At 45.3% G+C, this 26,646-nt stretch overlaps 1 protein-coding gene across 28 annotated transcripts in view; it reads left to right on the top strand.

The window, feature by feature from the left end:
- SCRIB (scribble planar cell polarity protein) overlaps positions 1-26,646 on the top strand; it is a 120,985-nt gene that overhangs the window by 58,796 nt on the left and 35,543 nt on the right. For 14 of the 28 annotated variants that reach the window (XR_014229466.1, XM_082324208.1, XM_082324201.1 and 11 more), the window contains 9 exons: positions 1,528-1,785; positions 2,031-2,141; positions 5,610-5,786; positions 6,230-6,346; positions 9,713-9,901; positions 10,663-10,782; positions 11,034-11,090; positions 15,691-15,747; positions 16,482-16,565. Coding sequence is in view for 27 of the 28 variants with exons in the window: in XM_082324208.1 (XP_082180334.1) it covers positions 1,528-1,785; positions 2,031-2,141; positions 5,610-5,786; positions 6,230-6,346; positions 9,713-9,901; positions 10,663-10,782; positions 11,034-11,090; positions 15,691-15,747; positions 16,482-16,565 (1,170 nt within the window). In the remaining variant the exon portion in view is untranslated. The remainder of the gene's footprint in view (positions 1-1,527; positions 1,786-2,030; positions 2,142-5,609; positions 5,787-6,229; positions 6,347-9,712; positions 9,902-10,662; positions 10,783-11,033; positions 11,091-15,690; positions 15,748-16,481; positions 16,566-26,646) is intronic. The other 14 variants (XM_082324204.1, XM_082324202.1, XM_082324200.1 and 11 more) reach the window with 6 other exon arrangements.

Here is a 26,646-nt window from a genome sequence, read left to right as displayed (position 1 = left end):
GGTTCTGGACAAAGCCTCCGTGGACAAAGTGCGGTCAGCTTTGTCCAGAAACTGCTTTCTTGGAAGGAGCTAGGGACTAACTATTATATTTCTAGGAATCAGACAGTGAGGAATCAGGCTACAAAATCCAGTTGCTGTGGCTGTTACAAAGTCATGTTATTATTTTGTAAGCTGATCAAACACCATCTTAACAACTGTTATTTTCGTGTCCTCGTTCATTTTGGAAAGCTTTTCCAGAACCTAAAGACTAGAAACCTTTTAATTTTCATCTTCAAGTTTTCGTGGCAAGTTTCATCCTTTTGGCAGTGTTCTAGCTTAGCTCTCCTCTCAGTATTCTGTCCGTTCATGGAGAACAGTTGCATTCTTCTGGTCCTTTGAGTTTCTAGGCAAGCTGTTTTAAATCTTAATTTTGTAAGAAAGGCTCTCTGTTCCCCTGCCTGTCGTAGCAGCTTTTCTCTGTGCATCTTGTTAACTTATGTTACATAATTTTTTGTGTGTGAAGGATGAGAATAGTATACAGTTTTTCAGATGAGTTCTCTTCAATGCTTTGTATGAATGACAGTGCTGCTTCCCTGTATGTACTTGGAAGTACCTCTTTGTCTGAAGCATTATATCTTTCACTGATATCGCAAGATGACTGTAGTGGTATTCTTGAAATTATTTGGCATAGCATATTAGATAAAGTTTTCTTGTCCAAAAGAATTCTAGTTTTCCTTTTGTGTCACCCAGTCAGTCACTGTGCACTAGCAGAGTCTCCTTCCAGTGCTTCCAAGTCTTCTTATACCTGGGGTACACTTTTATGGCTTAAAACCGACATCTTCCCCAGACTGCCATGACTTTGCCCAGCACGGGCGGACAGCAGCCCAGTGGCCAGTGACAGGTCCTGTCACACATCAGATCATGCTCTTCAGTGCCTGTGTCTGGGCTTTGAGAGTGATTGATAAAGGCAAATGGCCTAGTGCAAAGGCAGCTGATGCCATGGCACATTCGTATGCTGTGGTACCGCTTCTGGGAATCGCTGTTTTGTTGTCCTCCCATATTGAGATGTTTGGACCCATTCCTTTAATGTAACCTCTTGGGCTTCTTTTGCTGTAACCCAGTAGGAAAGCTGGAATGCAAAGCCCAGAAGGAGTGACAGGTACTGTCCTGGTAATGAGTGAGCCACAGCATAGTCCAGACAATAGCTAGGTTTGTAGTGCTCCAGGAGGTGGGGCATGGTACTTGGTCTTCATGGTCCGCTGGAGCATCACTGATGCTGTTAGGGCTTGGAGGTGTACAGGGAAGGTGGGAAAGGGGCTGGTAAGCTGTCTAGAAAGAGGATTGTGGTCAGGTGGGAATGAGCAGGTGCCTGTGTCCCTTTGCCAGATAGGAAGGAGTGGGGAAAGTTACAAAGTGCTTTGGGGAACAGGCTTTTGAGAAGGGGCAGTGTTCCAGCAGAATGGGGTCCCTTAAGCACTTGGCTAAGTGCTTAAAATGACAGGGTGTACTTGGGTGATGGTCTGACACTGAGTTTGCGGGTTGTTCTAGATCAATGGGGTAGACATGACAGAAGCCAGGCATGATCAGGCAGTAGCGCTGCTTACCGCATCCTCCCCCACCATCGTGCTGCTGGTAGAGAGAGAGGGTGCAGAGCAGCTCAGCGAGGGAGACTCACCAGGCGTGCCACGAGTGCGCATGCACTCCCCACCACCACCTCCCAGCCATGGGGAGAGCCCACCAGAGGAGACACCTTCGCTGCAAAGGAACCATCTGTCTAAAGGCCTGGAGGATCAATATCCCATTGAGGTGAGTCTGTCTGTTGGAATATGGGATAGTGTAATCTTGGATATTTTTCATTTGAAAAATTGGTAGTCTGATGAGGGCTGGCCCACTGTGTTATTGGGGCGTTGAGAAGTAATGGGGAACCCCCTTGTCCTGTGGGTGCTTACCTTGCGCTTATGCAAAACATCCCTGACTCCATGTTTTTCAGTGTTTGTGGTCCTTATGTGATGTCCCTTATTCCTTTTGACTCTTCTTCTTGTTCCCTCAAGGAAATTCACCTTGTAAAAGCAGGCGGTCCCCTGGGACTCAGCATCGTAGGAGGCAGTGACCATTCAAGCCATCCATTTGGGATTCATGAACCAGGTGTCTTCATTTCAAAGGTAGAGTTCTGTGTGAGCAGCCTAGCAGTGGACATTCCTGAGATGTTTAATTATTGGGGTTAAGGTGAAGGATTTGATGCAAAAGTCTGAGAAATACGGTATAAATTAAAAAAAAAAAAAAAAAAAGGGATGGGGGAGGGATGCGTGCATATGTAAAGAGTTAGCTTATACTAGACATACCGCTGCTGTTGTAGAAATCTAAATAGCATGTAAAAGCCTGCAAACCTGTATAATTCATGCTGAACTGGTTGGGGAGACTTAGCTTTTGAAATTGCTGAGCTTATGTTGGCTTTTAATGAATCCTGAAAAGATGCAGGCATTTTGGAAAACCAGTCATTACTTGGAAAGTGTTAGTTGGGTAAATGTGTAACAGCAAGGAAAACCAGAAGTGTTCTTGTGCATTCAGGCCAGTGTCCTTCAACCTGACATTCTCTTTCCAGTGGTGGCTTTAGCTCATGCTATTTAGAGACAGCATGCAAGCCAGCCACTTGCTGCAGCTCATTCCGTTTGCAGTCCTGCACATCCGCGCTCGTTGGATTAGGGATGTTAGAGGGGACAGCCCTGCCCAGCCCTTTCTGCATCCATACGTCTCTTGTTCCTTGCACATGCTGAATCTGTCTCCTCTAACACCCATGGCTGCAAGTCCCAAAACATCATTACCTGTCACCTGAAGAAGCACTCTTTGATCTGCTCTAAACCCATGTCCCACTGGTTACACTGAGTGCTCCTCCATTCTTATATTGCCAGTTTGGTAAACAGAAGTCCTGTATTTAGCTTATCCACTACCTTCAGTGTTGTAAACTTCATTCGTTCTCCTTCTTCAGCTTTCTCTCCAAACTCAAGAGTTGTGGCCTTCATTTCTCCTTGCAAGGCGCTGCTCCATCCCCTCATTATTTTACTTGCCTTTCTCTGGACCTTCTCTAACCCCACTATGTCCTTCTCAAGATGTGGCATCACAGGATCATTCAAGTTGGAAGGGACCTGCGGAGGTAACTTGATCTCACTGAAAGCACAGGGCCAGCCTAGATCAGCTTGCTGAGGGCATTGTCTAGTCAAGTTCTGAGTATTGCCAAAGATGGAGATCTCACAGCTTCTCCGGGCTCCTCTTCCAATGTTTAACTACAATAGTAGTGACCATTTTCTTCCTAATATGTAGTCAGAATTTTCCTTGCTCCAACTTGGATCCCTTGCCTCTCTCCGTATACCACTGTGTACCTTTGAGAAGAGCCTGGCCTCTGTTTTCTCTGTACCATTGTGTTAAGTAGTTGAAGACAGCAGCAACATCCTCTTTAGCTTTCTGTTCTCAAAACTGAAAAACCCCAAGTCTCTCTGCCTCTCTTTGTATGATGTATTCTCTACACCCCTGTTCATCTTCTTGGCCCTCTGCTGCACTCATCCCAGTTTATCAGTGTCTGTCTTGTACTCCAGATGCAACGTCACAGGCACTGACTAGTGGGGAACGATCACTTCCCTCAACTCTCTGGTTATACCCTCCACTGTTGCAAGGGCACACTGCTGACTTAGCTGTCCTTCACAGTATGCTGGATCCAAGCCTCCTGAAACAGCGAGTCTGTTTGACAGATGTGTGCCCCTGGCCCTTGCAGAAGTGGTTTCCAGTAGATTTCACCTGATGCTTCCTGTTGGTGCTGACATGTGGTTTGTTCTGGGATGGCTCCAGTGTCTCCTTTTGTGTAGTTTGTTTCTCCTCATCTGCTACAAGGCACTGTACCTATTTTTTAGATGCATGTCAGTAGAGAGAAGGACTCTTCCCTCTGTTGCCAGCAATCTCAAGCTTCCAGCCTTCCCTGGCTTGGGAGCCTGTGCTGTTTGTTTAAGCACAGCCCCTAGCTGACCCTTCTTCCGTACAACATGGGATTTGGGGTCTTCTCTCTGCAGGGTTTCTGCAAAGAGCCGGTTGCTCTCCTGTTTGTTTTCACTGATGCTATGCACTATGATCATCTCAACTTGTAGCTTCTTCACCTGCCAGCTCAGCACCTTGATCAGAGCACACCTTCCACTGGTGAGGCCACCACCAGCCTCAGGTAGAGGTCCCAGGAGCTCCCGGTAGCCCAATGCCCTGAAAGCTGTATCCTTCCTCTAAAGCGCCAGGGATACTCTGGCTGGTGCTGGGGACCTTACCCTGTGGCATATCACCATCATCCTTGCACAGTCCTTGGCCCAGTTTCTGGGTCCCCTTCTGCTCTGCCTTTTTGGGAGCAGAGAACTGAACAGTCCTGGAGATGTGGGTGATTCTGTCTGTCTTGGTCTCCATACCCTTTCTGATATTGCCCAAAATTTTGTTGGCTTTTTTTTGTCTCTTCCTGCACGTGGAGCCCATGATTTTGGAGACCATGCGACAATGTCTCTAGGAACTTTCCTGAGTTACTGTTTCTGAGTTAAGTGTTGTGTGTGCATGGTTTAAGGTATTTTTTCCATAGACTTACTGTCTGTGCTGAAGCTCACGCTGTGCCTTTTTGTCCAGTTTTCTTGACCTCATTTGAAGTTCCCCACCACCAGGCTGGTATTTGGCTGCTCAAAACATCACAGTGTCATTGGCAGACCTGGAGATTTCACTGTTCAGTACCTTTTTCAGGTCACAGATGGACATGCTGAATAACACCAGTCCTGCACCAATCCCTCAGGCACCCCACCAGTGAATCTTTTGTGTCCTGAGCAGCAGCTGTCCAGCCCTGGCCTTTGTTTCTTCTCCTTTAACCAGCTTTCAGTCCATTAAGATGGTCTTTCCTCCCATCCAGTGGACACAGCTTCTCTAATAGCCTTTAGGTTCAGACCTTGTCAAGGGCCATTTGGAAATCCAGAAGTTATGTCTACCATATTCCTTCCTTCATGTGTTCGTTGTTTCTCTCACAGTGCAGGTCAATGAGGCAGGATTTGCTCTTACCAAAGCCAAACTAACTCTTTCCCAACAAACCCCGCTTATCCACATGCTCACAGATCTTACTCTTTCTTTGTTGACTCTATTGTTTTACCAGGAATAGAAGTTAGGTTTCTTGGTTAGTAACTCTGTAGCTCTCAATATGCCCTCTAGAGCACTTCTTGAGGACTGGAGTTGTACTGACACTGTCAGTCCTGGTACAGTGGCCATTTGTAATGGTAGATGATGCACGTCCGACAACAGCCCTGCAGTTTAACATTTTAGTTCCTTCAGTTCTTGTGAGAAAGCTGTCTTCTGGTTACAGTCACAGGCAAAATAATGGAAAAGCTGACACAGGATTGGTTCAGATGAAAATGATAATATGACAATATGAGAACATATTGAATGACACTTTAAAGCAAATCTTACTTCATTCTTTGCCTGTGTTCACAGATATGTTTTCTCTTGGGGAACTTTGGTTGCAGAGAGAGAAGTCAAAACAGGCCTCAGAGGATGTTGGAGGATAGCCTAGGGACACAATCAGGACAGATGGAATTTCCTTCTTCAGTTGTAATACTAATGATTCTTTGTAGGTCATTCCCCGTGGACTGGCATCTCGCAGTGGGCTGCGTGTAGGGGACAGGATCCTGGAGGTCAATAGTATTGACCTGCGCCATGCCACCCACCAGGAAGCAGTGAATGCCCTGCTCTCCAACACCCAGGAGCTGACCATGTTAGTAAGGCGAGATCCGCCACCACCTGGTATGCAGGTAAGTTCTGGGTAAGAGAACTGGGGGGAATCGCACTCTTCTTTATAGAAGGATCACTTTTGAAGGCCATTTCTTATCTAGCTGGAAGTCTGGGACTAGAATACAACCAAACTTGGGGTTGAAGTTTCCTTCTCTTGTGGCAGAACCCAGTCTCTTGGAAGTATATATCCAGTTGAGGACTGTGGAGGGTCTGTTGCCATGCCCATGGTGATACTGTGATCAGAGAATGATCAGATTTCATGAACACCAGACCTGAACAGGAGACAGAAATACAGAAAAGGGTAGAGCCTCATCAAAAGGAATAAACTGTGCCAAATGAATGAAAGGTCTAATTCAGGCCCTTTTCAGGGTAGTTAGAATATGACCAGCTACTAGGAGTGTTTCCTCAACAATTCCAGTCTGAACTTGACCCAGAAACAAGGAGACTTTTTCTGTGTTTACAGGAAATATGCATTGAAAAGGCTCCAGGAGAAAAGCTGGGCATCAGTATCCGGGGTGGAGCAAAAGGTCATGCTGGAAATCCATTTGATCCCACTGATGAAGGCATCTTCATTTCTAAGGTACCAGACCACTAACTCTGCAACTTGATTGCATGCAAGGACTGCTAGGGAAAAGTGTGATCTCTGTGGCATTTGTTCAATATGCTCTCTCCACTTTTCACCGAGTACATCAATCCTCCTGGAGTATTCTCCATTCACTGAAGGAGGCACATCTGTTTCACATTTCCTCCTCTACGCCAGCTACAAAATTTCTTCTTTCATTTCCTATGTTTGCCTTTTTTTTTGTCTTGTGTTTCTTCTCTTGCTTTTTTTTTTCTGTAACATGAACCCATACATCTTTCCTTTTCCCCTCCATTCCCATTGCTTCACCCAAGTGCTTGTGGCCTTCCTGCCCACTCAAACATGCATGCTCTTTCCTGCTTTCATTGAAAGCATTATGAATTGCTCGCCTTTCCTCCTGAGCCACGCACTGTGTTTGTAGTTTTGTTCCCTTTCCTTTGTAAATGACTGCTTTTGTGCATACTTATTTGTCATGTCACTTTACCCAAAGAAGTGATACATATTTTCTTTTCAACAATATGCTGTGTATAAGCTTATGCTCCTCCCAACCCTTACCAAAAAGCATTGCCTCTTCTTTCTTGTTAGCAACAGAGCATAATTTTTGGTCTTGCTGCTGACCAAAGGGGGGACTCTGGATCTTCACATTAGTGTCACTGGTTCCCTCTTTAGCTGGTATGGTAGGGTAGAAACTGTGCTTTAGCTCTAGAGGTCTTAATAATCCTTGCTGGATGGTGGACACTCCATAATTGCCAGTTAACCCTTTCTAATAATTGGCTACTTTCAAGGAAAGGGTATACTCAGCATTTGTTATTACTTGGGTATAACTTCTTTATCTGAGTTTTAAAGTTAAAAGAGTAAATTCACTCTATCAAAGTAATAGTTGCACATTCAACTGCAATATTTGTAATAGCAGTAAAAGAAAACCTAAGATTATCGTAACCTGCAATTATTTTTAATGATTAGGTTTGTTTTTTATCTCCTTCAGTGTTACAGCATTTAGGGGTTTCGAAGGCTTACAGTTTAGCCCCATTGCAGGGTTAGTTTACCACCCTCCCCCATTCCCTTCCCCCCTTTTTTTTAAATAGTAGTTATTTTAGCCTGTGGAGAACCAAAGCACTGAACTTTTTTGCTCTCCTTTCAACTGTGTTACTTCAGCTTGATCTCTCTTACCTGTCCTAACCAGAATGTTCTTCCTGCTTCTCTTATTTTGTCTGTATATTTCCAGTAACTGAGAGACAAAGTAGTGCTTTTTCTTTTTCCTCTTCTTTGGATGTCTGATTACTACCTTCTTTCTCCTTAGTTTTTCGTAATTTGCATTTCCATTGGGTCTCTTACTTGTCTTTTTTTTTTTTTTTTTTTTTTTAAAAAATGTTGTAATCTGGTTCTTCCTTTTTAAAACCTTCTTGATGAAGTGTTACCAGTTGAATGCCGTGAGAAGTATAAATTATACCTACAATTTGAAATTCATGATCTGTCTCAATGGGGATAGCTCAGTGTCCCTCAGTGACATATCAGTAATACAGATGACAGTTGGCATTAAGAACATTTTTCTACATTAACTTCACCTCCTCCCATTATTTCTGGGTGTTCTACTGTCACACTTATGCACTTGCTCTCCCTGGAAAAGAAATTGTGAGTACTTGGTCTTTTTCCATTCAGCTGCATGTGATCACTTTTTGCATGCACACGCACTCACACACACTTAAATGTTTTCCTTTACAGCCCTGAAGAAATTATGTGTAGGCATGCATGACTGCTTTCCCATCCCCCAAACCTAAAAAAAAATTGCATGCAGCATTTTTTCCTCCTCTTTTTACAGGTACTTTATTAAACATATATCTGTTGTTTTTTTTCTCCAAAACAGCTCTCATAAATCCAGTAAACACCCATGCCTTTGGTTTGTTTTGGGGTTTTTTGCCTCTCTGATCCCAGTAATATGTGGTGTGCAGTAGTCCTTTCTTTCCTTCCTCTGATGTTACCTGTGCCTCCATCCTACCTGGACAACCAGTCATGCATGTCCTTGCATTTCCCCCACCCAGCAACCAACTTTGTGTGCCCTTGTGCTCCCCTTATTCTCTTGTCATAGATCTACAGGCTTTGCTTGAAATCCCTGATGTTGACATATTCTTTCTGCGAAGCCCTTGTGTAGCACTGGTCATAATTCTCTTTGTAAAGCTTAGTCATGTTGATTCTTTGGTTTTGAGACTGGGCCTTTGAATTGAAGCCGTTAATTTCTCTCTGGTGTTCCCAGTGTGGTCTGTCTGTATACCAAATGTACCAAGGTCTTCATTTGATCTAACTTAACTGTGTATACATCCCATTTTGTTCCAGGCTTTTTGGTTTCCCATTAGAAAAAGTAATGCCCATTTGGTGATTCTGTTCCTTTCCCTAAGGCACTTTGAGTTGTATCCTGTATTTCTGTCTGGTTCCTGATAGTAGCTTCTCCTATTGCCATTGTTCAATTTTTTTTCTCGCTTCCCCAGCTTGCATATTTCTCCTGAGCCTCATGTTTGCATGTGTTTGGGTTGGTGGTTTTTTTTTTTTTTTTTTCCTTTTCTTTCACTTTGTACCCACAGCAAGTACTGCAGTCTCTTTTCCCTGTTCCGAAGGGGAAAAAAATGAATAAACCTCCTTGCCTTTACTGCCTTTGTTCTGGTGGCAAAGCATGCACTTTCATTCTTTCCTCAAACATATATGGATGCGTGCGCTCTTTAAGACGTCTGCCTTTCGTGTGCCTTATCAATATGCTGCATGTAGTTGCTTCCCCTGCTGATGGCTTGTGTACGTGAGGCAAGTATGAGTTCTTGTGACTTGCTGAGGAAAGAAAATAGGAGTTACACGTTATTTCTCTGAAAGAGAGGATGGAAAATGACAGACATGCGTAATTTGTTACGCCTGTCTCTACCACAAAGACAGTGAAAAGTCTTTATGCCTCATTTATCCACAAAAATTATCCCTATGCTTGCCTTTTCTGTCTCCCTCCCAACAAAAAATTACTACACTTTCCTTCTGTGAAGATAAATCGTAGATGCAAGAGCTTTCTTTCTCACCTGCTTCATTGACAAAACAAAAGCAGTTTCTTTCCTTGGGACAACACATTTCAAATACAGATTCTTTTTATCTCCCATAAAAGATTTCTTCCACACCCGTTTCCTCTACCAAACTGTACACGTTCTTCCTTTTCTACCCTCTCCGTAAGTATATATAAGTACTTCCACATGCTTTCCCTGACATGTAGCTGCAGCCTTTTTTCCCTGTTTCCTTTGTATGCTGTCCTCTCTCATTCCTTCTTCCTGATGGTCCCCATGCTCTCTAACCTTCTCTTACCTCCTTAGGTGATATCTTGACTCGCTCCATTTGTTATAGGTGAGCTCCTCTGGGGCTGCAGCCCGGGATGGCCGTCTGAAGGTGGGAATGCGGATCCTGGAAGTGAATCATCAGAGTTTGCTGGGAATGACACATACAGAAGCAGTACAGATACTCCGAAGTGTGGGTGATGCGCTCCTAGTGCTAGTGTGTGATGGCTTTGATCCCAAGGCTGCAGCTGCCATTGAGGTGAGAACTGAAGTGCAGGGTGCCCTCGTAGTGACCAGTAACACAAGGATCCCACCTCTTTCTTCTATGAAGACTGCTGGATTTTTTTTCCAACCTTTTGCTGTAGTTTTTTGGTTTGTTTTGGTTTGGGTTTTTTTTTTTTTTTTTTTTTTTTTTTTTTTTTTTTTTTCTTCAAGGTCCCAGATTTCAAAGTCTGGTCTCCTGCTATATGAACTGGAAGTGGTTGTCAGTTCATAAAGGCAATAGTCTCTAAAGACTGTCTCTCTTCCGCTGATTACAGAAGTGTTTGACAGTATCACTGCATTGGTTAGAAATGTAGTTTTCAAGCTAACTTTCTCCAGGCTATTTATGCCTATTTTTTTCTTGTGCCAATCTTAATATTTAAAGTAAATTGTCGGTCTGTTTGTTGGTGTTCGCCTTTCCCCCCAGGGAAGCACTTACCCATAGCAATCCTGTGCGTTCTAAGCTTTCTTTTTTCAAGGCTTAACAAGTAAGCTTTTTTTATTCTCCTCTAGAATATGTACCCAATCCCTGGTCACCTTATCTGTCCCCTTTCTGTACTTGTTTCAATTTAAATTCGTCTTTCTTAGACTTCAAGTTCCTTGAGTAATTGACAGCTGAAATAAGGTTTCCAGTTGTGAAAGAGTTCTGACTTGCCTAGGATCATCTTGGTACCCTGTATCTGGGAGCCCAGGATATGGAATTTTTTGTATCACGCACTGTGGGCTTCCACCATGATTTATTGCCTTTTTGCTTTGTAGATGTCCCCAGGAATTATTGCAAACCCTTTTGCTGCTGGTATTGGGCGCAAGAATAGCCTGGAAAGTATCTCTTCTATTGATCGCGATTTAAGCCCTGAAGAACTAGAGATCCTACAGAAGGTGAGTATTCTGGCTACAGTTGGGAGAATGTTATGGAGTGGAAAAAGTTTCTGAAAATCTCTAGTGTCTCCCTTGATGCATGGAATCTGCAACATAATGGGTAGTGGACTTCCTTTTTATGGGATCAGCAGGTCCCAGCACTTAGATCAGGAATGCGCTAGGATGGGACTCTGAAATCTTCGTGAGGTTACAGGTGCTCCGAGTGGGGAGAGAGCACTGGTTGAAGTGGCTCTAACTTTGGTCTCTCCTAGGAGATGGAAATGGTGAGAGAAGCAACTCAGTGGGAGAGAGAAGAAATGGAGAAAGTGGTGAGAGATTTTTCATGTAGCAGAATCTGTTCTTGACAGCGGTTCTGCCAAGCCTGTGAGCCCTAAGGAAAATGCCACAGATTATCTCTACCCAATTGTTAATGCCATGGGGGTCATTGGGCCTTCTCTCTTCGTAGTGTACCGCTCAGTTACTTTAGCTGCTTTTTGGCTTTGCCATACCTTCCTATGTACCTCTTTGGTGGTACTCTTCTGTTATTTACAGAGTTCGTCTTTGTTACCCGCTGGTACTTTCTGGCCAAACTGCGACTTCGAGAAAAATGGCCTAACAGCTTGGAAGACCCACATTTAATCAGTTCTCTCCGTACAGCACTCCATGACCTGACAGAGCTTTTTTATGAGCAAAGATGAGAACACACAGCTCAAAGTTGTCCTGAATTGAAGAAGTAGCGCTGTTAATCAATCACAAGTTTGTGCTCCTCAGTTTACGTGATTGTTTTTCTGATTTGTTATAAGAATTTCGTATTTCTGCCCACTATTTTAGCCTTTCACAGAAATAGATTAGCAGAGTCAAGCCCTTCCAGGACTTGGGTTTTCTAGTTATCCCTCTTAAAACTGTAATTTATTCAGTCAGATTGTTTTGGAAGATGAGGGAAAATTTAATTCTTTAGTTTTGTCAATTAGGAATCTGCTCTCCTGGCAGATAAGTATGTGTACTTACGCAGACGTTTCTTCAGGTTCCCAATTTATATATACCTATTTCTTTAGGTTCTTTCTGTAGTTGTAATCACTCAGCTTTTTTTATGTTTGCTACCCCACAAGAGTATAGTTATGTTGGCAATTCTTGATGGAGGTGATCTTTATAATTTAGTTAACACTAGAGATTTTACTTGTTTCAGAAAAAACAGTCAAGGTTTTGAATAGACAATGGCACAGACTGTAAGAGAACAGAGCAATGAACAAGAAAATGGCCATATGACCTTTCAGGCATGCGATATGTGTAATCATTAAATACACGTATATATATTTCATATTTATGTAATCCTACTTTGCCTTCTGTCAGTGACTGTAATGGGCTATGCAGGGTACGATTTTAAGACTAGGGTATAGAGACAAAAGGGGTTCAGCGTGTTGCAGACTCCCTTTGGAAGCTTTGCTTTATCTTTGCTGGCCTACAGCTTAGACTGATGTCAGCATGTGCAGGAGTAAGACAAGGGATTTCTGTCCTGAGTATCTGCAAGGTGTTCTGATGGTGTTTGAGATCTATACTTAGATGGGAATTCTTCCAGTGGAATGACCTTATAGAATAATCTTCAACCTGATCTAGTTGAAGATGCCCCTGCTCACTGCAGGGAGGTTGGACTAGATGACCTTTAAAGGTCCCTTCTGACCCAAACTATTCTATGATTCTATGAAGAATTTGGGTAGGAAGGGACCTCTACAGGTCACTTGGTTCAGCTCAGAGCAGAGCCAATTTAGATCAGATCTGGGTTTTTCCTGTAAAATGTCTTGTTCCTTGCCTAGGAAAGAACTGAGAGTGGTTTGTTGTGGTTTCAGAAAACCTGATTTTGTAGTGTTACTGTTACAGCAAAGAGTATTCCTACCAGTTTTATGTTGGTAGCGTATGGATATGAATACTCTCTAGGAGACTTCAGGTACTATGAGTCATTATCAGCATTTCTAACACCTCTGGATAAACCAAGAGCAAGTCTGGCCTGAAAACCGTGCTGCTCTGTCTGAGCAGGTGGCATTAGTTCAGTCTTGGGTAGATAAAGGCTTTTCCAAAATTTATGCTGAGATTACTTAAAAACACCCCAGAGACTTTGTCAAAAAAACAGAAAAACCTTTATGATTGGTGATGTAGCCTTGGCCATATCTGATTTGAAAAAGTGCTGATGGTATTATGATAGCTCTTTATGAAAAACTTGAACTTGAAATTTTATTAAAATGGTTGATTTAAAAGAAAAAAACCTCAGCAATAACTAGTCGTTCAGCCATCAGCAATATTTCAAAACAATGGTGGGTATCTTGTAGCAATAGAATCATAGAATTGTTTAGGTTGGAAAAGACCTTTAAGATCATGAAGTCCAACCATTAACCCAGCGCTGCCAAGTCCATCACTAAACCATGTCCCTAAGCACCATGTCTACCCATCTTTTAAATACCTCCAGGGATGGGGACTCAATCACTTCCCTGGGCAGCCTGTTCCAGCGCCTGATTACCCTTTTGGAAGAAATTTTCCCTGATATCCAACCTGAACCTCCCCTGGCACAACTTGAGGCCATTTCCTCTCGTCCTATCACTTGTTACTAGGGAGAAGAGACTGACCCCCACCTTGCTACAGCCTCCTTTCAGGTAGTTGTAGAGAGCGGTAAGGTCTCCCCTGAGCCTCCTCTTCTCCAGATGCTATCATTATTCTTCATGGAGGCTGAACAATACTCAGTAATCGTGGTTCATCTTTCTTGGATGTTCTACTTTTGATAGATTTTAAAGCAATATTCTGAAGTTGCAGTGATGTGTATTTAAGGACTTCTAAGTCAGATCTATATTCCCATATACTGCCCTTTCTCTCACTGTAGTGTGGCTTAGTATAATTACAGTGTTGTCTGTCCCAACCTCTGAAGAGCTAGAGCTGATAAGTATGCCTATAGCCTGGTGATCAGCAGAGACCAAGATTCCCCTTCAGAATTGCCTGTGCGTTTAAAAGATTTCATATTTTTTGGTGCCCCTTCCATTAGGGTAATAGGAGGAGGTAGCAGTGGATGCTCCAGACTCCTCTGATGTCTTGGGATCCATGGCCTGGGACCCAAGAGCAAAGACAAGTTTTTCTGCAGTTGCCTTTTAGCATGACCTTGCAACTGGGATTCTGTCTCTAATACTAGTTTTGATGATTAAATTTATACCAGTGATGGAGCCATCACTGTATGGTAGCCATTGCAGTGCTGTAGGGTGTTCCCACCTCAGTGCCAGATCCTCAGTAATACTATTTGTGTCACCATTCTTGGACCTTTCCTCTAATACTTCAGTGTTTCATGTTCAGTTTTGCACAAGAGTGATAGAGATCAAATGTGTTTCCTTACAGTAAGGTTGTGAACTGAAGAAATGGGAAGAATTTTGGCTTTGTTATACTCACCAGTAGTCATGTAGAGGTTTTCAAATACCACTGTTGCACTCACCATGTGCATCTCTCAAGTTCAGTTCTTTGATAATTCAGTTTCTAGTAGCAATATTAGCAGCTCCAAATCTCCATTGACTGATGCATGGTGCATTTCTCTATCCCAACTCTGTAGCTGTAGTTATTTTTCTAGTCTTAATCCAGAGCTTCCCCAGGCTCCCCAGATGTTGGCAGGGATAAATTGTGAACATTCCACAGCTCCACGTGGGCTGGTTGGCGCTCTTGTCTCTATTCAGCGTAAGACCTCAGAGGAGGATTGCATACAAGATTACTGTCAGCTTGAACACTCACCTTACAGATAACACTTGTCTGAAATAAGCATAACCAGATTCAGAATAGGCTTTAGCTTAAATATCCCTAAATATCCCTTTGGGTCTTGTGATCCTCCAGAGCATTAGTGTCTTCTCATGTTGCTCATTAGTGTCTGGAGATCAGCAATGTGATGTGGGACACTGATTATTTGCTAGTGGTAATCCACAGAAGCTTTTGAAGAGAAGGGCCTAGGTGCTTATCAGAATTTTCAGTTAGCTCCTTTTGTATTTCTCAGATGCCTTCCACCTCCTATCCTTCCAGCCTTGGGCCTTTTGGACCATCTGGTTGCTGCTGTTTGGGAGGGGCAGTCAGGAGGGCTGCAATACACAATAGAACGGAAGAATGATGCTGCTTTTGTCCATAGCCCTCACTCTGCAGCATAGGTGCTGGGCAAAAAGTCACAAAAGTATAAATGCACAGAAATCATTTTTTAAGACAAGTAAAATGTTATTACCTTCCTCTTGCAGCTTGGAAGCAAGCCCATAGCTGGGGCTTGTGAGATTAGTTGCTGGTCACTCTTATAATATTCCTGTGCTGTACTGAATGACTGAGAGCTGACCAGCTGATTTTAAGCCCTGCCTTATGCTTATACAATTTCTGTCTCTATATTTAGTCTTTTGGCTGTGATGCTTTTAACAAGCATGTGATTTTTTTAGGTCTTTTTCCTTAGTGACAACTAGGCCTGTGCTCTGTAGATTTGTTTTTCCATTCCCTTCCAGCCTTTCCAGTCTGTGCTCTGTCAAGATGTCTCTTCTAGCAATAAGCAGTCTTCTCCTTTCCCTTGGTGATGGTGTAGCTTGTGCTTGGGAAGGGGCTTTAGCTCCCTTAGTGTTTCCCCAGGATTGACCCTGCTGAGGATCTTAGAGACATCTGCTCTCTTCCCCTCATCTGATGACACCCTGGCTTGTGCTGTACGGGGTGTCTGTTCCTGTCCATTTTGCTGGCGATAACCAAGCTCATGCAGAATTCCAGCTCCTCTTTCCCTGGGCCCAACGTATGTGCTGGGTTTCTGCTCGCCCTCTCCTGGCGCCAGCACTGTTCATGCTCCTCTGTGCCCCCTCTGGAGTTACTGCCCAGCATGGTGCTGACCTCTTTCCCTCTCTCTTTGCCTGTGCTGCTTGGATGCTGCTCTGAATCTGTCCTGTCTCATGGAAGGAGTGGATGCGTAGGGAGCGGGAGGCAGCCACACAGCAACTTGAGGAGGAGGCAGAGGTGAGGAGCACGGTGGGAGGGTTGGAGAGTTGCAGAAAAGGGCCGCAACTGGACTTGAAGGCCGCAGAAATCTCTAAAAGTGCTTGTTCTGTGTAGCTTATGTTCTCCACTCCCCGCCGCTCCCACTACCCCCCCAAGACTTGACATTTGGGTATAAGAGAAGATATCAGAAATGAAGAAATCTGTAATGTGATGGAGGAAGGAATGGTGAAAAACAATGGCTAGAATTAGAAAAGCAGACAACTGCAAATAGGAAGCAAAATCAAACGAAACTATACAATGAGTGTGAGTTAAGGTTGAGAAAAGATACTGTAGAGGAATTGTAGATTTGAACTCTCAAATGCCTCCAAATCCAGACTGGAAGCCTTTCTGGATGCTATTTGGAGAAAACTGGTATGTATGTCATGTTCTCATCTCCCTCTATAAGGGCATGGACATGTGCACACGGGGGCAGGAGGAATGGTGGGGATCCATGCACCAGTGGGTGACCAAGGGCCCAGGGCGACATGTTCTCTGCAGTATTTCTCAAGCCCAGCCTCTGTTATGGGTTCCTATGGTTGTGTTTGGAACAATTCCAGGCAATGGGAACTTTCTGCAGAGTTTGGAGATAAGGCCTTGGTTATTACTAGAGGTGGTTTCCTTTTAATTGCTCTTTCTAGTTGATGCAGTTGACTTCTGGCCTGATCTCTTCCTGGTGTTTGTGTTTTTTTGCTCCTTCCCTTGCCCCTCTCCAGAATATCACCAGTGAGCCTTTGAGACTGGACTATCGGACCCTGGCTGCTTTGCCCAGCAGTGGCTTACAGAGAGTCAATCGCACTGTAAGTGAGGGGCTGTTGAGATGTGGGTCCCTGCGTGGGGGAAGCCGTGGTCGTTCTCTTACCTGCCCTCTCCTTGTACAAGAGCTGGTGTGAGAGATGACAGTACTCTCTTCAGAGGAAAACTGGGAAGCAGAACTGTGGTAGACTTTCACAATGTCTGAAACAGGAGGTAGCCACAAAAGAAAGATTAGAATAAGAAAATGAGGAGAGCAGAGAGCCAGGTCGCTTTCCATTTTGGAAAGGGAAGTGGCCTGTGTAATTGCCAAGAGGCAAAAGGAAGTGTCTTGAACAAGGTGGAAAGAACAGCCCAGCAGGAGAGAAGGATACATGTGAATGGGAGAGTGCGGGGGATGTATCATGGAAGGAAGCAACTACTGAAAGCTGCAGAGGAGGGAGGGGAAGATTCTTCCTGACACAGAAGATCACAATGTTGTGTGCACAGCTTAGTTGGAAATTCATTGTGGGATGGTGTTTAGAAAGGAGGAGGAATGCAGGGTGCTGATACTAAAAGTATTAAAAGAAAGTCAAGTTCCATCTAGGACTGCAGAAGGCAAAGTGGCAGCGATTGCTTATCATGACTTAGCCCTGATACAGCCTTGAATACTCCTGCCCCTGTGACCTTTCAGTCATTGTTTCAGTCCCTGATATGCAGTGGCACCTCAGGCAAGAGAAAAATCCAGATTTCACAAACTTCACAGATTACGAAGTCATCTGTCTCTCCTGTGTTGTTTAAAATCTCACCTCACTTCTCCATCTTTGCTTCCTTTGGTCATGTTTTATCTTCCCTGCATCATACCTGTTCCACTGGGTTTCTGCCTGCTCCTTCTTCACGTACATCCTCAGTCTTCACCTCCATTCCTTCCCTCCTATTACAGCAAGACCATCCTTTGCTTTCATCATCAGATTCTGCATTCCCATTCTGTTGTTTCAGGATCATCTCTTTTACCTTAACTGTCTCCATCTCATTCCATCCAGCGGGTCTCCTCTCCTATTCATCTATCTTCTCGTTGACTTCGGGCCCTCTTGCTTTTCTGCTTTCACATTGATTAGAGCCCTGCTTTATCTCCAGCCTTGTCTCATTTTGTTCTTCCCCATACTCCCTAGCTTTTGAGTTTTCTCTCCTGGCTGTTCACACAGAAAAGTATTATCAGGAAAAGATTTAATGTATTTTTAGCATCTCTTAGTGTAACTTAGTAGCTGGAAACAAGGGGAGAGCGAGCCCCACGCAGCTGCCTCTTTGCTGCACAGCCCTAGTGTCGTCCAGAGCAGAGTGGCATTTGGGAACTTGTGCCTTAGCAGTCCATGTCAGCCCAGGAACGCCTGGCACTGGAATGTGGGTCTGAACATTCTGGAATGCCGGGGTGTATGGGCGGCATCTATAAATGTCCCATATCAGGGGAAGGGCCAAGTGGTGCCCATGTTTATCTTTTTCCAGCTGTCATTTGCCCAACCCTGTCTTTGCTCTGTTTGAAAAAATATGTCTGCCTAGATGGTGAGTATAGGGAGATATGGGCTTCAAGGACAGCAAGGTTCTGGCATTCCTTCAGGAGCTGCGCCGAGCCTGTTTGGTGACTGCCTGGAAGACTCAGACACAGCCAGCAGAAAAGCATGCAGTTCAATTAACAGATTGTCTTATCTCCAGGCAGTCTGACTGGATTAAGATGACTAATGCTATTGCCCAGTTCCCATAGTATTTTTCTCTTTCTTCCTGTCTCTAGGCCAGCTTTCTCACCACATACATTGTCCTCTAAACAGCATCTACATATCTTTTGTTGCCGTATAGTTCCCTGTAAGGGAGTTGCAGGGCCTGCTGTCCTTCACACTGTTGAACAGGAGGAGGTGCAGACCTCTGTTATGACTGCTGTAGATTGCGGGTGGAATTTGTCATGAGGATTCCCCCAAGAATTGCCCCTAAAGAAGGGGGCAGATGGTTGTCTATCTTGGATTAATCTGTATTGCTGTGTGTTGGTCCTTTTCTGAGCAAGATTTAACAAAGGCTTACTGAGATGCAAGCCTGTTTTGTTTGTATACTTTTAAAACTCCAACTGAAAAAATCCAGTTGAAAGCCACATGAGAATGCTCGTCTCAGCGATGCCCTCCGGCTTGATGTAACTTGATGTCTGCAGAGTACCCAGTGCACTACAATGGCTGGATACTGCCATCACAGTAATAAAAGAGCCATTATAGTCTCTGTCTTCTGCATAGTATAGGCTTGAAAACCATACCCATGAATGACTGCATCTAGCCACAGCAAAACATCTAAAAAACTAGTTTTGCTTTCTGGACTATAAGAAATGGAGAAGACTTTACATCTGTCCGTAGCATGTCACCATGGTTAGTTAATTAACAGTCTGAATCTATTTCTCTTCAATTTCTAGCCATTGATTCTTTCTCTGTACTTGTTCATTAGATTTAAAATTAGATTTATTTCAGTGTCTGGGGCAAAGTGATGGATCACAACCGCAAATGTATTTCTTCTGTATTTGCCTTGGAGGATGCAGGGTAAAACATGATTGTCCTGTCTGCTAGGCAAAGCTGGGAAAAGCACACTGCATTGCCAAAATCTTTGCTTACCCAAAATAGAAATTGTTGCTTGTCTGATAAAAATAGCCCACTGTGAAGAAGAGGGAGCAAGGCATCCTGCACTGGAATACACTGCTGCAGCAGACGCTCTGGAGATTAAAGCGAGGGGTAGATGAAGCTCAGTTCCAGTCATGTCCATGAACAAAATAGGGATTGAGGCTCCCCATCGACTGTCAGACTTCATGCAGTCTTGGTGAGATGCCCATCTCCACAGTGCCCTAAAAGTGTTGTTTACTTTTTCCCTTCATGTGAAGCAAAGTAGGCAGTGGTGGTGGGATTCACCTGGAAGCCGGGTTGGTCAGTGTTGGTGCTCTTCTGCTTGGCAAGGGAAAGTGGCAGTGGTGTTGGAGGGGCCTGGCTGTAGGACCAACAAACCCACTTTGCAGTGGTGGATTGCTGGCAGTGTTTTCATTACAGCATCCCCAATGAACAAATAATGTTCCTGAAAGTACTTTTTGCCAAGCATAATTTTATATGCACTAGAGCTCTTGCTAGTGTAGTTTATGGCACTCTGGGAAAAGGAGGTTGGAATTTGGGTTGGTTTTATTTAGGTTTTTTTGGTAGGGTTTTTTTACATTGGGAAGTCACGTAGCTACAGTAGCAAAATTTCTAAGGGTAGCACAGGCTTCACTGTCTGAAGAAATATGATATGAGCCAGGGCTCTGCCAACCACTGCTTTAGGTTGGGTTGGGGTTGAGGGGTTAGGGGAGGGCCTCAGAAATTCCTGAGCCTCTCAGCTGCCATTGTAGTCACCAGCCCACCCAGCCCTTGAGAGCTATTTTTGCGAATGCTGCCGTGACACAGGAGTTGGAGAATGTGCTCTGAGCAGAAGAGGTCTTTCTGCGCCCCAGCAGGCACTTGGATAGAAGGAGATTTGATCATTGCTCTCTGATTATCTCTGCTTCCCTGAAGAAGGCTTTGGCTGGGGTAAAAAACTGTTTGGTTTTTTTTTTTTAATAGTATTAAAAGAGGAAAGGTCAGTGCTTCATCTTGGATGGGTACAGTTGAGCCTAGGCAGAACTGGAGCTCTGTTTCAGTCCTGCCTTCAGTAAGAGCGCTCAAAGGGATCTGTGCTCTGTTAGCTGTTATTTAGCTCTCTGTTACTTGTTGGTGTGTATTTTGATGAAGTGGGGCCATAAAAGCATGTTTGCCCATGCAGGTGTGATGGAAATGCATGGGGTAGATGATATGGTGATAACTGTGTAACTGTATGGAAATGCGTTGGAGCAAAGTGAGAGGTGTTATTCTGCGTGACAGTGCTGGAACTACTTGAAAGTATGCTGGGGTGAGACAGTTGATGCTTGGCCATGTGGTGGTGGAGTTGAATTGAGGATGTGCTGCAGTGAGATGGAAGAGGATGTGTGCTTGTGTGGGTTTTGGCAGTCCATTTTGCTAGAGAGCAGCAGTGTTACTGGTGAGCTGCTGAAGTGCCGGCTGGAATGTGTATGAGAGCTGGAAAAGTGGAGGGGGTGTGTTTGTGCCTGTCAACTACTTGGTGTAGGTATTGCATGCTTGGAAGTAGCATTTGGGATCACAAGATTGGTGGTAGAGTAGAAGAGAGGGAAGGGATGGTCATGGGCATTAGTACTGGAATTCTTCTCTCCCCTGTCCTTCAGCATCAACAGCTGCTCTGTATTTTCTCCCTCTTCTCCTCTCCTTTCCTTTACTCTGTTCTCCTTATTTCTTTCTGATCCTTTTGTTTTCCTCTCAGCTTGTTCAGTATAATAAGGCCAGCTCCAGAATGGAGGGCGACTGCGCTATGCTGTCTCTGCCAGTGGCACAGGACAGCCGAGATTCATACCCAGACACAGCTGCAGGCCCGATCATCGGAAGTGTGGCTGGCCTTCCTCAGGACCCTGCATCACCTGGCAAGTGCACGAGCAGGGCAGAAAAGCCCCAGCTAGACAACCAGGATCCCACAGGTTGCCCCTTGTCCCAGGACCAGATGCCAAAGACGCCAGAGCAAGAGTGTATGATCGACTCTCAGCCGATCCTCTTCAGTGAGAACCCCTTTGTGGTGGCTAACCGCAAGGGGAAAGCAGCAGGCAAGGCTTGCCTGGGGGGCCCGCCCCTGGGCTATGGCAGGGGGGGAGTGCTGAAGACCAACCTTTACTCCAAGGCAAGCAGTCCCACGGCGTGCTGTGTGTGGCATGCAATCACGCAGTTAAGGCCACCTGCATTCTACTAAACCCCTGCGCATGCACTGGACCCCAGATGCCAGGCAGCACGAGGCCTGTGCCAGGGGCTGGTCCCACCTAACAAGTGCTTCTCCAGTGTTGCGTGCAGACGCTGTCACTCACTGATGGTCAGTGAATTGTCTTCCAGCCACTAATGTTATTCCACCCAGTTATTGCCAAATGTGCATGCTGCTGAGCCCCTCTTTCAGGGGAGGTAGTGATGTCAGGCGACTTCCCCAATGTTTCTCTGGGTGGGCAAGAGTCAGGCTAGGAGCAGTGGTGTTCCCTGTCTGCTGTGGTTGTGAGTGGGGAGCTGGCAGGGTTTGTAGAAGAACAGTGGTGGTGTCACACTTATGTATCTGGGCCTGAACAAACATGGCTGTTTTTAGAATTCTGAAAACTAAGAAGCAGTGCAGCTGACATAGTTAATCTACAGCCCAGGAGCATGCTGTTCCTTGAAGTAACACATTTCAGTATATCTAGACTTTCAGATTTCAAGGGAGAACTTTGCTTTCTGCTCTGGGAGATCTGTTTGTATTTAACTTTCTCACTGTTGCACAGGAAACCTGTGGCAGAGCAAGGACTAGACCCAAAGATATTACATTCCAGATTAGCCCCACACCACTTTCCCCTTCTTCCTTTCTCAGCCTTTCAGGTCTGAAAAGCAAGAGAAGGAAAACAACCACAAACAAACAGCCCACAGACATGGAAGAAAAAAACAAACAAAACAACACAACACTCAGCTGTAGTTCTCTTAGATGTTTTTAGCCTAATTCCTTGGTGAGAATTTGTTTTTCACAGTTATGTAGGCAGATAAGCATAGAGCAAGGCATGTAGTTGAATCTCTGTAACCTCTCAGTATATTTAAAGTCAAAGGCTGTGGTTTGGACATTATAGACATCCAGCTTTGGAATTCAAAAGATCAAAAAAGCAGCAGTCACAAAGAACTGACCCTTTTTGAAGGTAGACTTCATAGCAGATCAGCTATTATCAGTCTGGAGGTAGGTGTCAGTTAGCTGGAGCTAATCTAATGCCATGTTGCTGTCAAAAGGGGTCAGTTCCCCCTGTCTGCATGTTCTCCTCCTGTGTGCTGACACCAGAACTGGAGCAGTTGTGTGTCAGCTGGGTTAGGGAGCTGAAGTCCCTGAAAAACATATTGTAGAACAGCTCCTTCCTTGGGGACTGGTACACTGCATGTGCTGGCACATGGGAAGACTTGGATAGCAGTAGCCAGAAGCAGGGTGAGCAAGAACACTCTTTGCAGTGGAGGCATGGAAGTAGATCAGTTGATAGTGCTGCATTCTCTGTCATTATGGTGCTAAGAAGGATCAGATGTTTTCTGTCCTCCAGTATAAACTTCAGGTCATGTCTCCTGGCTTGGTCAGTAGAAATACAATTGTCCAAGGCTGACTTGAATCAAATTAACATGATTCACTAGTGCATGGGTATGGTATTAATGATTGCAGAACCCTAGATTTGCTTAAACAGTTCTCTAGATCTGAAATGACCTGTTTCCATCTTTAAGCATCTAAAATACTTATTAAATCGTGCTCCTTAATCCTGTGGACAGACTGCAGGTAATTACTGGGACTCTGTTCTCTTGTGTAGCTGTTGGGGCTGGCTGTAGGCTGGCTCAGCCTGAGCTTTGGGCTGATGGGATCCCTCTGTCAGAGAAGGGGGAGAGCATCTTCGGTCATAGGCTTGCCAAGCTGGTGGAGAGGGCTTTAAACTAAAGTTGCCAGGGGAGGGAAACCTCAATCCATCCCACTCCTACCAGTTTGATGCCAGTGCCAGCAATGGATGCCCAGAGCCTGGAGAAGGATCACAGGTCAGCAGGAGAGCACCTGAAGAGCAGCACAAAGGAATTCCAGCCACTCCAGCCAATAAATCGGCTTCATTGGGGGCCCAACTTAAATGCCTCTATGCAAACACGCATAGCACGGGGCATAAACAAGAGGAGTTAGAGACGTGCGCACGCCTGCAGGGCTCTGATCTTATTGGCATCACAGAGACATGGTGGGATGGCTCCTATGACTGGAGTGTTGGAATGGAAGGGTACAGGCTCTTTAGGAAGGACAGGCAGGGGAGATGAGGAGGTGCTGTCGCCCTCTGTGTCAATGACCAGCTGGAGTACATGGAGCTCCGCCTGGGGATGGATGAGGAGCCAACTGAGAGCCTATGGGTCAGGATTACAGGGAGGGCAGGGACAGGAGACATTATAGTGAGGGTCTGCTGCAGGCCACCTGACCAGGAAGACCAAGTGGATGAGGCCCTCTAGAGACAGACAGGAGCAGCATCACGTTCACAAGCCCTGGTCCTCATGGGGGACTTCAACCACCCCAGTATCTGTTGGAGGGACAACACAGTAGGGCATGAGCAATCCAGGAGGTTCCTGGAATGCATTGTTGATAACTTCCTTCTCGAAATGATAGAGGAGCCAATGAGGAGAGGTGCTATGCTGGGCCTTGTTCTCACCAACAAGGAGGGGCTGGTGGGGAATGTGAAGCTCAAGGGCAGCCTTGGCTGCAGTGACCATGAAATGGTGGAGTTTGAGATCCTTAGGGCACCGAGGAGGGCACACAGCAAGATCACTGCCCTGGACTTCAGGAGAGCAGACTTTGGCCTCTGCAGGGATCTGCTTGGTAGAGTACCATGGGATACCACAGTTCTTTTGCTCCTTGGGTATTAAAAAAAAAGAAGAAAGCTATTGCAGGAGAGGATTAACTGTACTGTACTTTGCAATGGTCAGAGGAGGTAATGAGGACTTTAAATAAGAAAGCTTGGATGGATGACTTGGCATGCTTAGAGCATTTGACTTCATAATTTAGTAGACTGTATTTTTTTCTCACAATCTGTATTGAGGCGTATAGTGCCCTGGCATGGTCTTAGACAACACTATGTTATTGAAGGTGTTGTTTTTCAAATAATGCATAACAGATGTCCTTTTCTTTTGAGGTCACTTGAAAGATGTGTAGATGTGGCACTTAGGGATGTGGTTTAGTGGGACTTGGCAGTGTTAGGTTTATGGTTGGACTTGATGATCTTAGAGGTCTTTTCCAACCTAAATGATTCTATGATAAAGCCCTGCAGGGAAGAGGGTCCCAAGAAAGCTGGTTAATATTCAAGGATCACCTCCTCCAAGCTCAGGAGCGATGCATCCCAACAAAGAAGATATCAGGAAAAAACACCAGGAGGCCTGCATGGATGAACAAGGAGCTCCTGGACAAACTCAAACACAAAAAGGAAGCCTACAGAGAGTGGAAGCAAGGACAGGTAGCCTGGGAAGAATACAGAGAAATTGTCCAAGCAGCCAGGGATCAGGTTAGGAAAACCAAAGCCCTAATAGAATTAAATCTGGCCAGGGACATCAAGGGCAACAAGAAAAGCTTCTATAGGTATGTCGGTGATAAAAGGAAGACTAGGGAGAATGTGGGTCCTCTCTGGAAGGAAATGGGAGACCTGGTTACCTGGGATATGGAGAAGGCTGAGGTACTCAGTGGCTTTTTTGCCTTGGTCTTCACCAGCAAGTGCTCAAGCCACACCGCCCAAGTCACAGAAGGCAAAGGCAGGAACTGGGAGAATGAAGAACCACCCGCTGTAGGAGAAGATCAGGTTCGAGACCATCTGAGGAACCTGAAGATGCACAAGTCCATGGGACCTGATGAGATGCATCTGTGGGTCCTGAGGGAACTGGTGGATGAAGTTGCTAAGCCACTATCCATAATATTTGAGAAGTCGTGGCAGTCCAGTGAAGTTCCCACTGACTGGAAAAGGGGAAACGTAACCCCCATTTTTAAAAAGGGAAAAATGGAAGACCTGGGGAACTACAGGCCAGTCAGTCTCGCCTCTGTGCCCAGCAAGATCATGGAGCAGATCCTCCTGGAAACTATGCTAAGGCACATGGAAAATAAGGAGGTGATTGGTGACAGCCAGCATGGCTTCACTAAGGGCAAATTGTGCCTGACAAATTTGGTGGCTTTCTATGACAGGTTTACAGCATTGGTGGATAAGGGAAGAGCAACAGATGTCATCTACCTGGACTCGTGCAAAGCATTTGACACTGTCCTGCATGACATCCTTGTCTCTAAATTGGAGAGACATGGATTTCATGGATGGACCACTCGGTGGATAAGGAATTGGCTGGATGGTTGCACACAAAGTGGAGACCAGTGACGAGTGGTGTTCCTCAGGGGTCAGTATCGGGACTGGCACTGTTTAACATCTTTGTCGCTGACATGGACAGTGGGATTGAGAAGCACCCTCAGCAGGTTTGCCAACGACACCAAGCTGTGTAGTGCAGTCAACACGCTGGAGGGAAGGGATGCCATCCAGAGGGACTTTGACAGGCTTGGGAGGTGGACCTGTGCGAACTGCATGAAGTTCAACAAGGCCAAGTGCAAGGTCCTGCACATGGGTCGGGCTACTCCTAAGCACAAATACAAGCTGAGCAGAGAATGGATTGAGAGCAGCCCTGAGGAGAAGGACTTGGGGGTGTTGGTTGATGAGAAGCTCAACATGACCTGGCAATGTGCACTTGCAGCCCAGAAAGCCAGCCATATCCTGGGCTGTACCAAAAGAAGCGTGGCCAGCAGGTCGAGTGAGGTGATTCTCCCCCTCTACGCTGCTTTCGTGAGACCCCACCTGGACTACTGCATTCAGCTCTGGGGCCCCCAACATAAGAAGGACATGGACCTGTTGGAGTAAGTCCAGAGGAGGGCCACAGAGATGATCAGTGGGATGGAGCACCTCTCCTATGAACACAGGCTGAGAGAGTTGGGGTTGTTCAGCCTGGAGAAGAGAAGGCTCCAGGGAGACCTTATAGCAGCCTTCCAGTACCTGAAGGGGGTCTACAAGAAAGCTGGAGAGGGACTTTTTACAAGGGCGTGTAGTGATAGGACAAGGGGTAGCGGCTTTAAACTGAAAGAGGGTAGATTTAGATTGGATATAAGGAAGAAATTCTTCACTATGAGAGTGGTGAGACACTGGAACAGGTTGCCCAGAGAAGTGGATGCCCCATCCCTGGAAGTGTTCAAGGCCAGGCTGCATGGGGCTTTCAGCAACCTGGTCTAGTGGGGGTGGAACCAGATGATCTTTAAGGTCCCTTCCAACCCAAACCATTCTATGATTCTATAGCTTCCTGTGGAAGGCGTGTCTTTCCTATGCTCTGGGCTACTCGTAAAGGTCTTACTAGTAGGCCAACAGCAATGGATGTGGCTGGGGATGAATCTTATCTCCTTTCGGTTGGCAGTGGCTTTTTTTGCTCAGTGTCTATACAACAGGAGGTTTGCCTAGACTGTGGCCCAGACTGGGGCTGGACCCAC

This window comes from Platalea leucorodia (assembly GCF_965183815.1).
Source record: "Platalea leucorodia genome assembly, chromosome: 1".
In the NCBI taxonomy this organism is placed as follows: domain Eukaryota; kingdom Metazoa; phylum Chordata; class Aves; order Pelecaniformes; family Threskiornithidae; genus Platalea; species Platalea leucorodia.
This window is presented reverse-complemented; position numbering and strand designations above follow the sequence as displayed.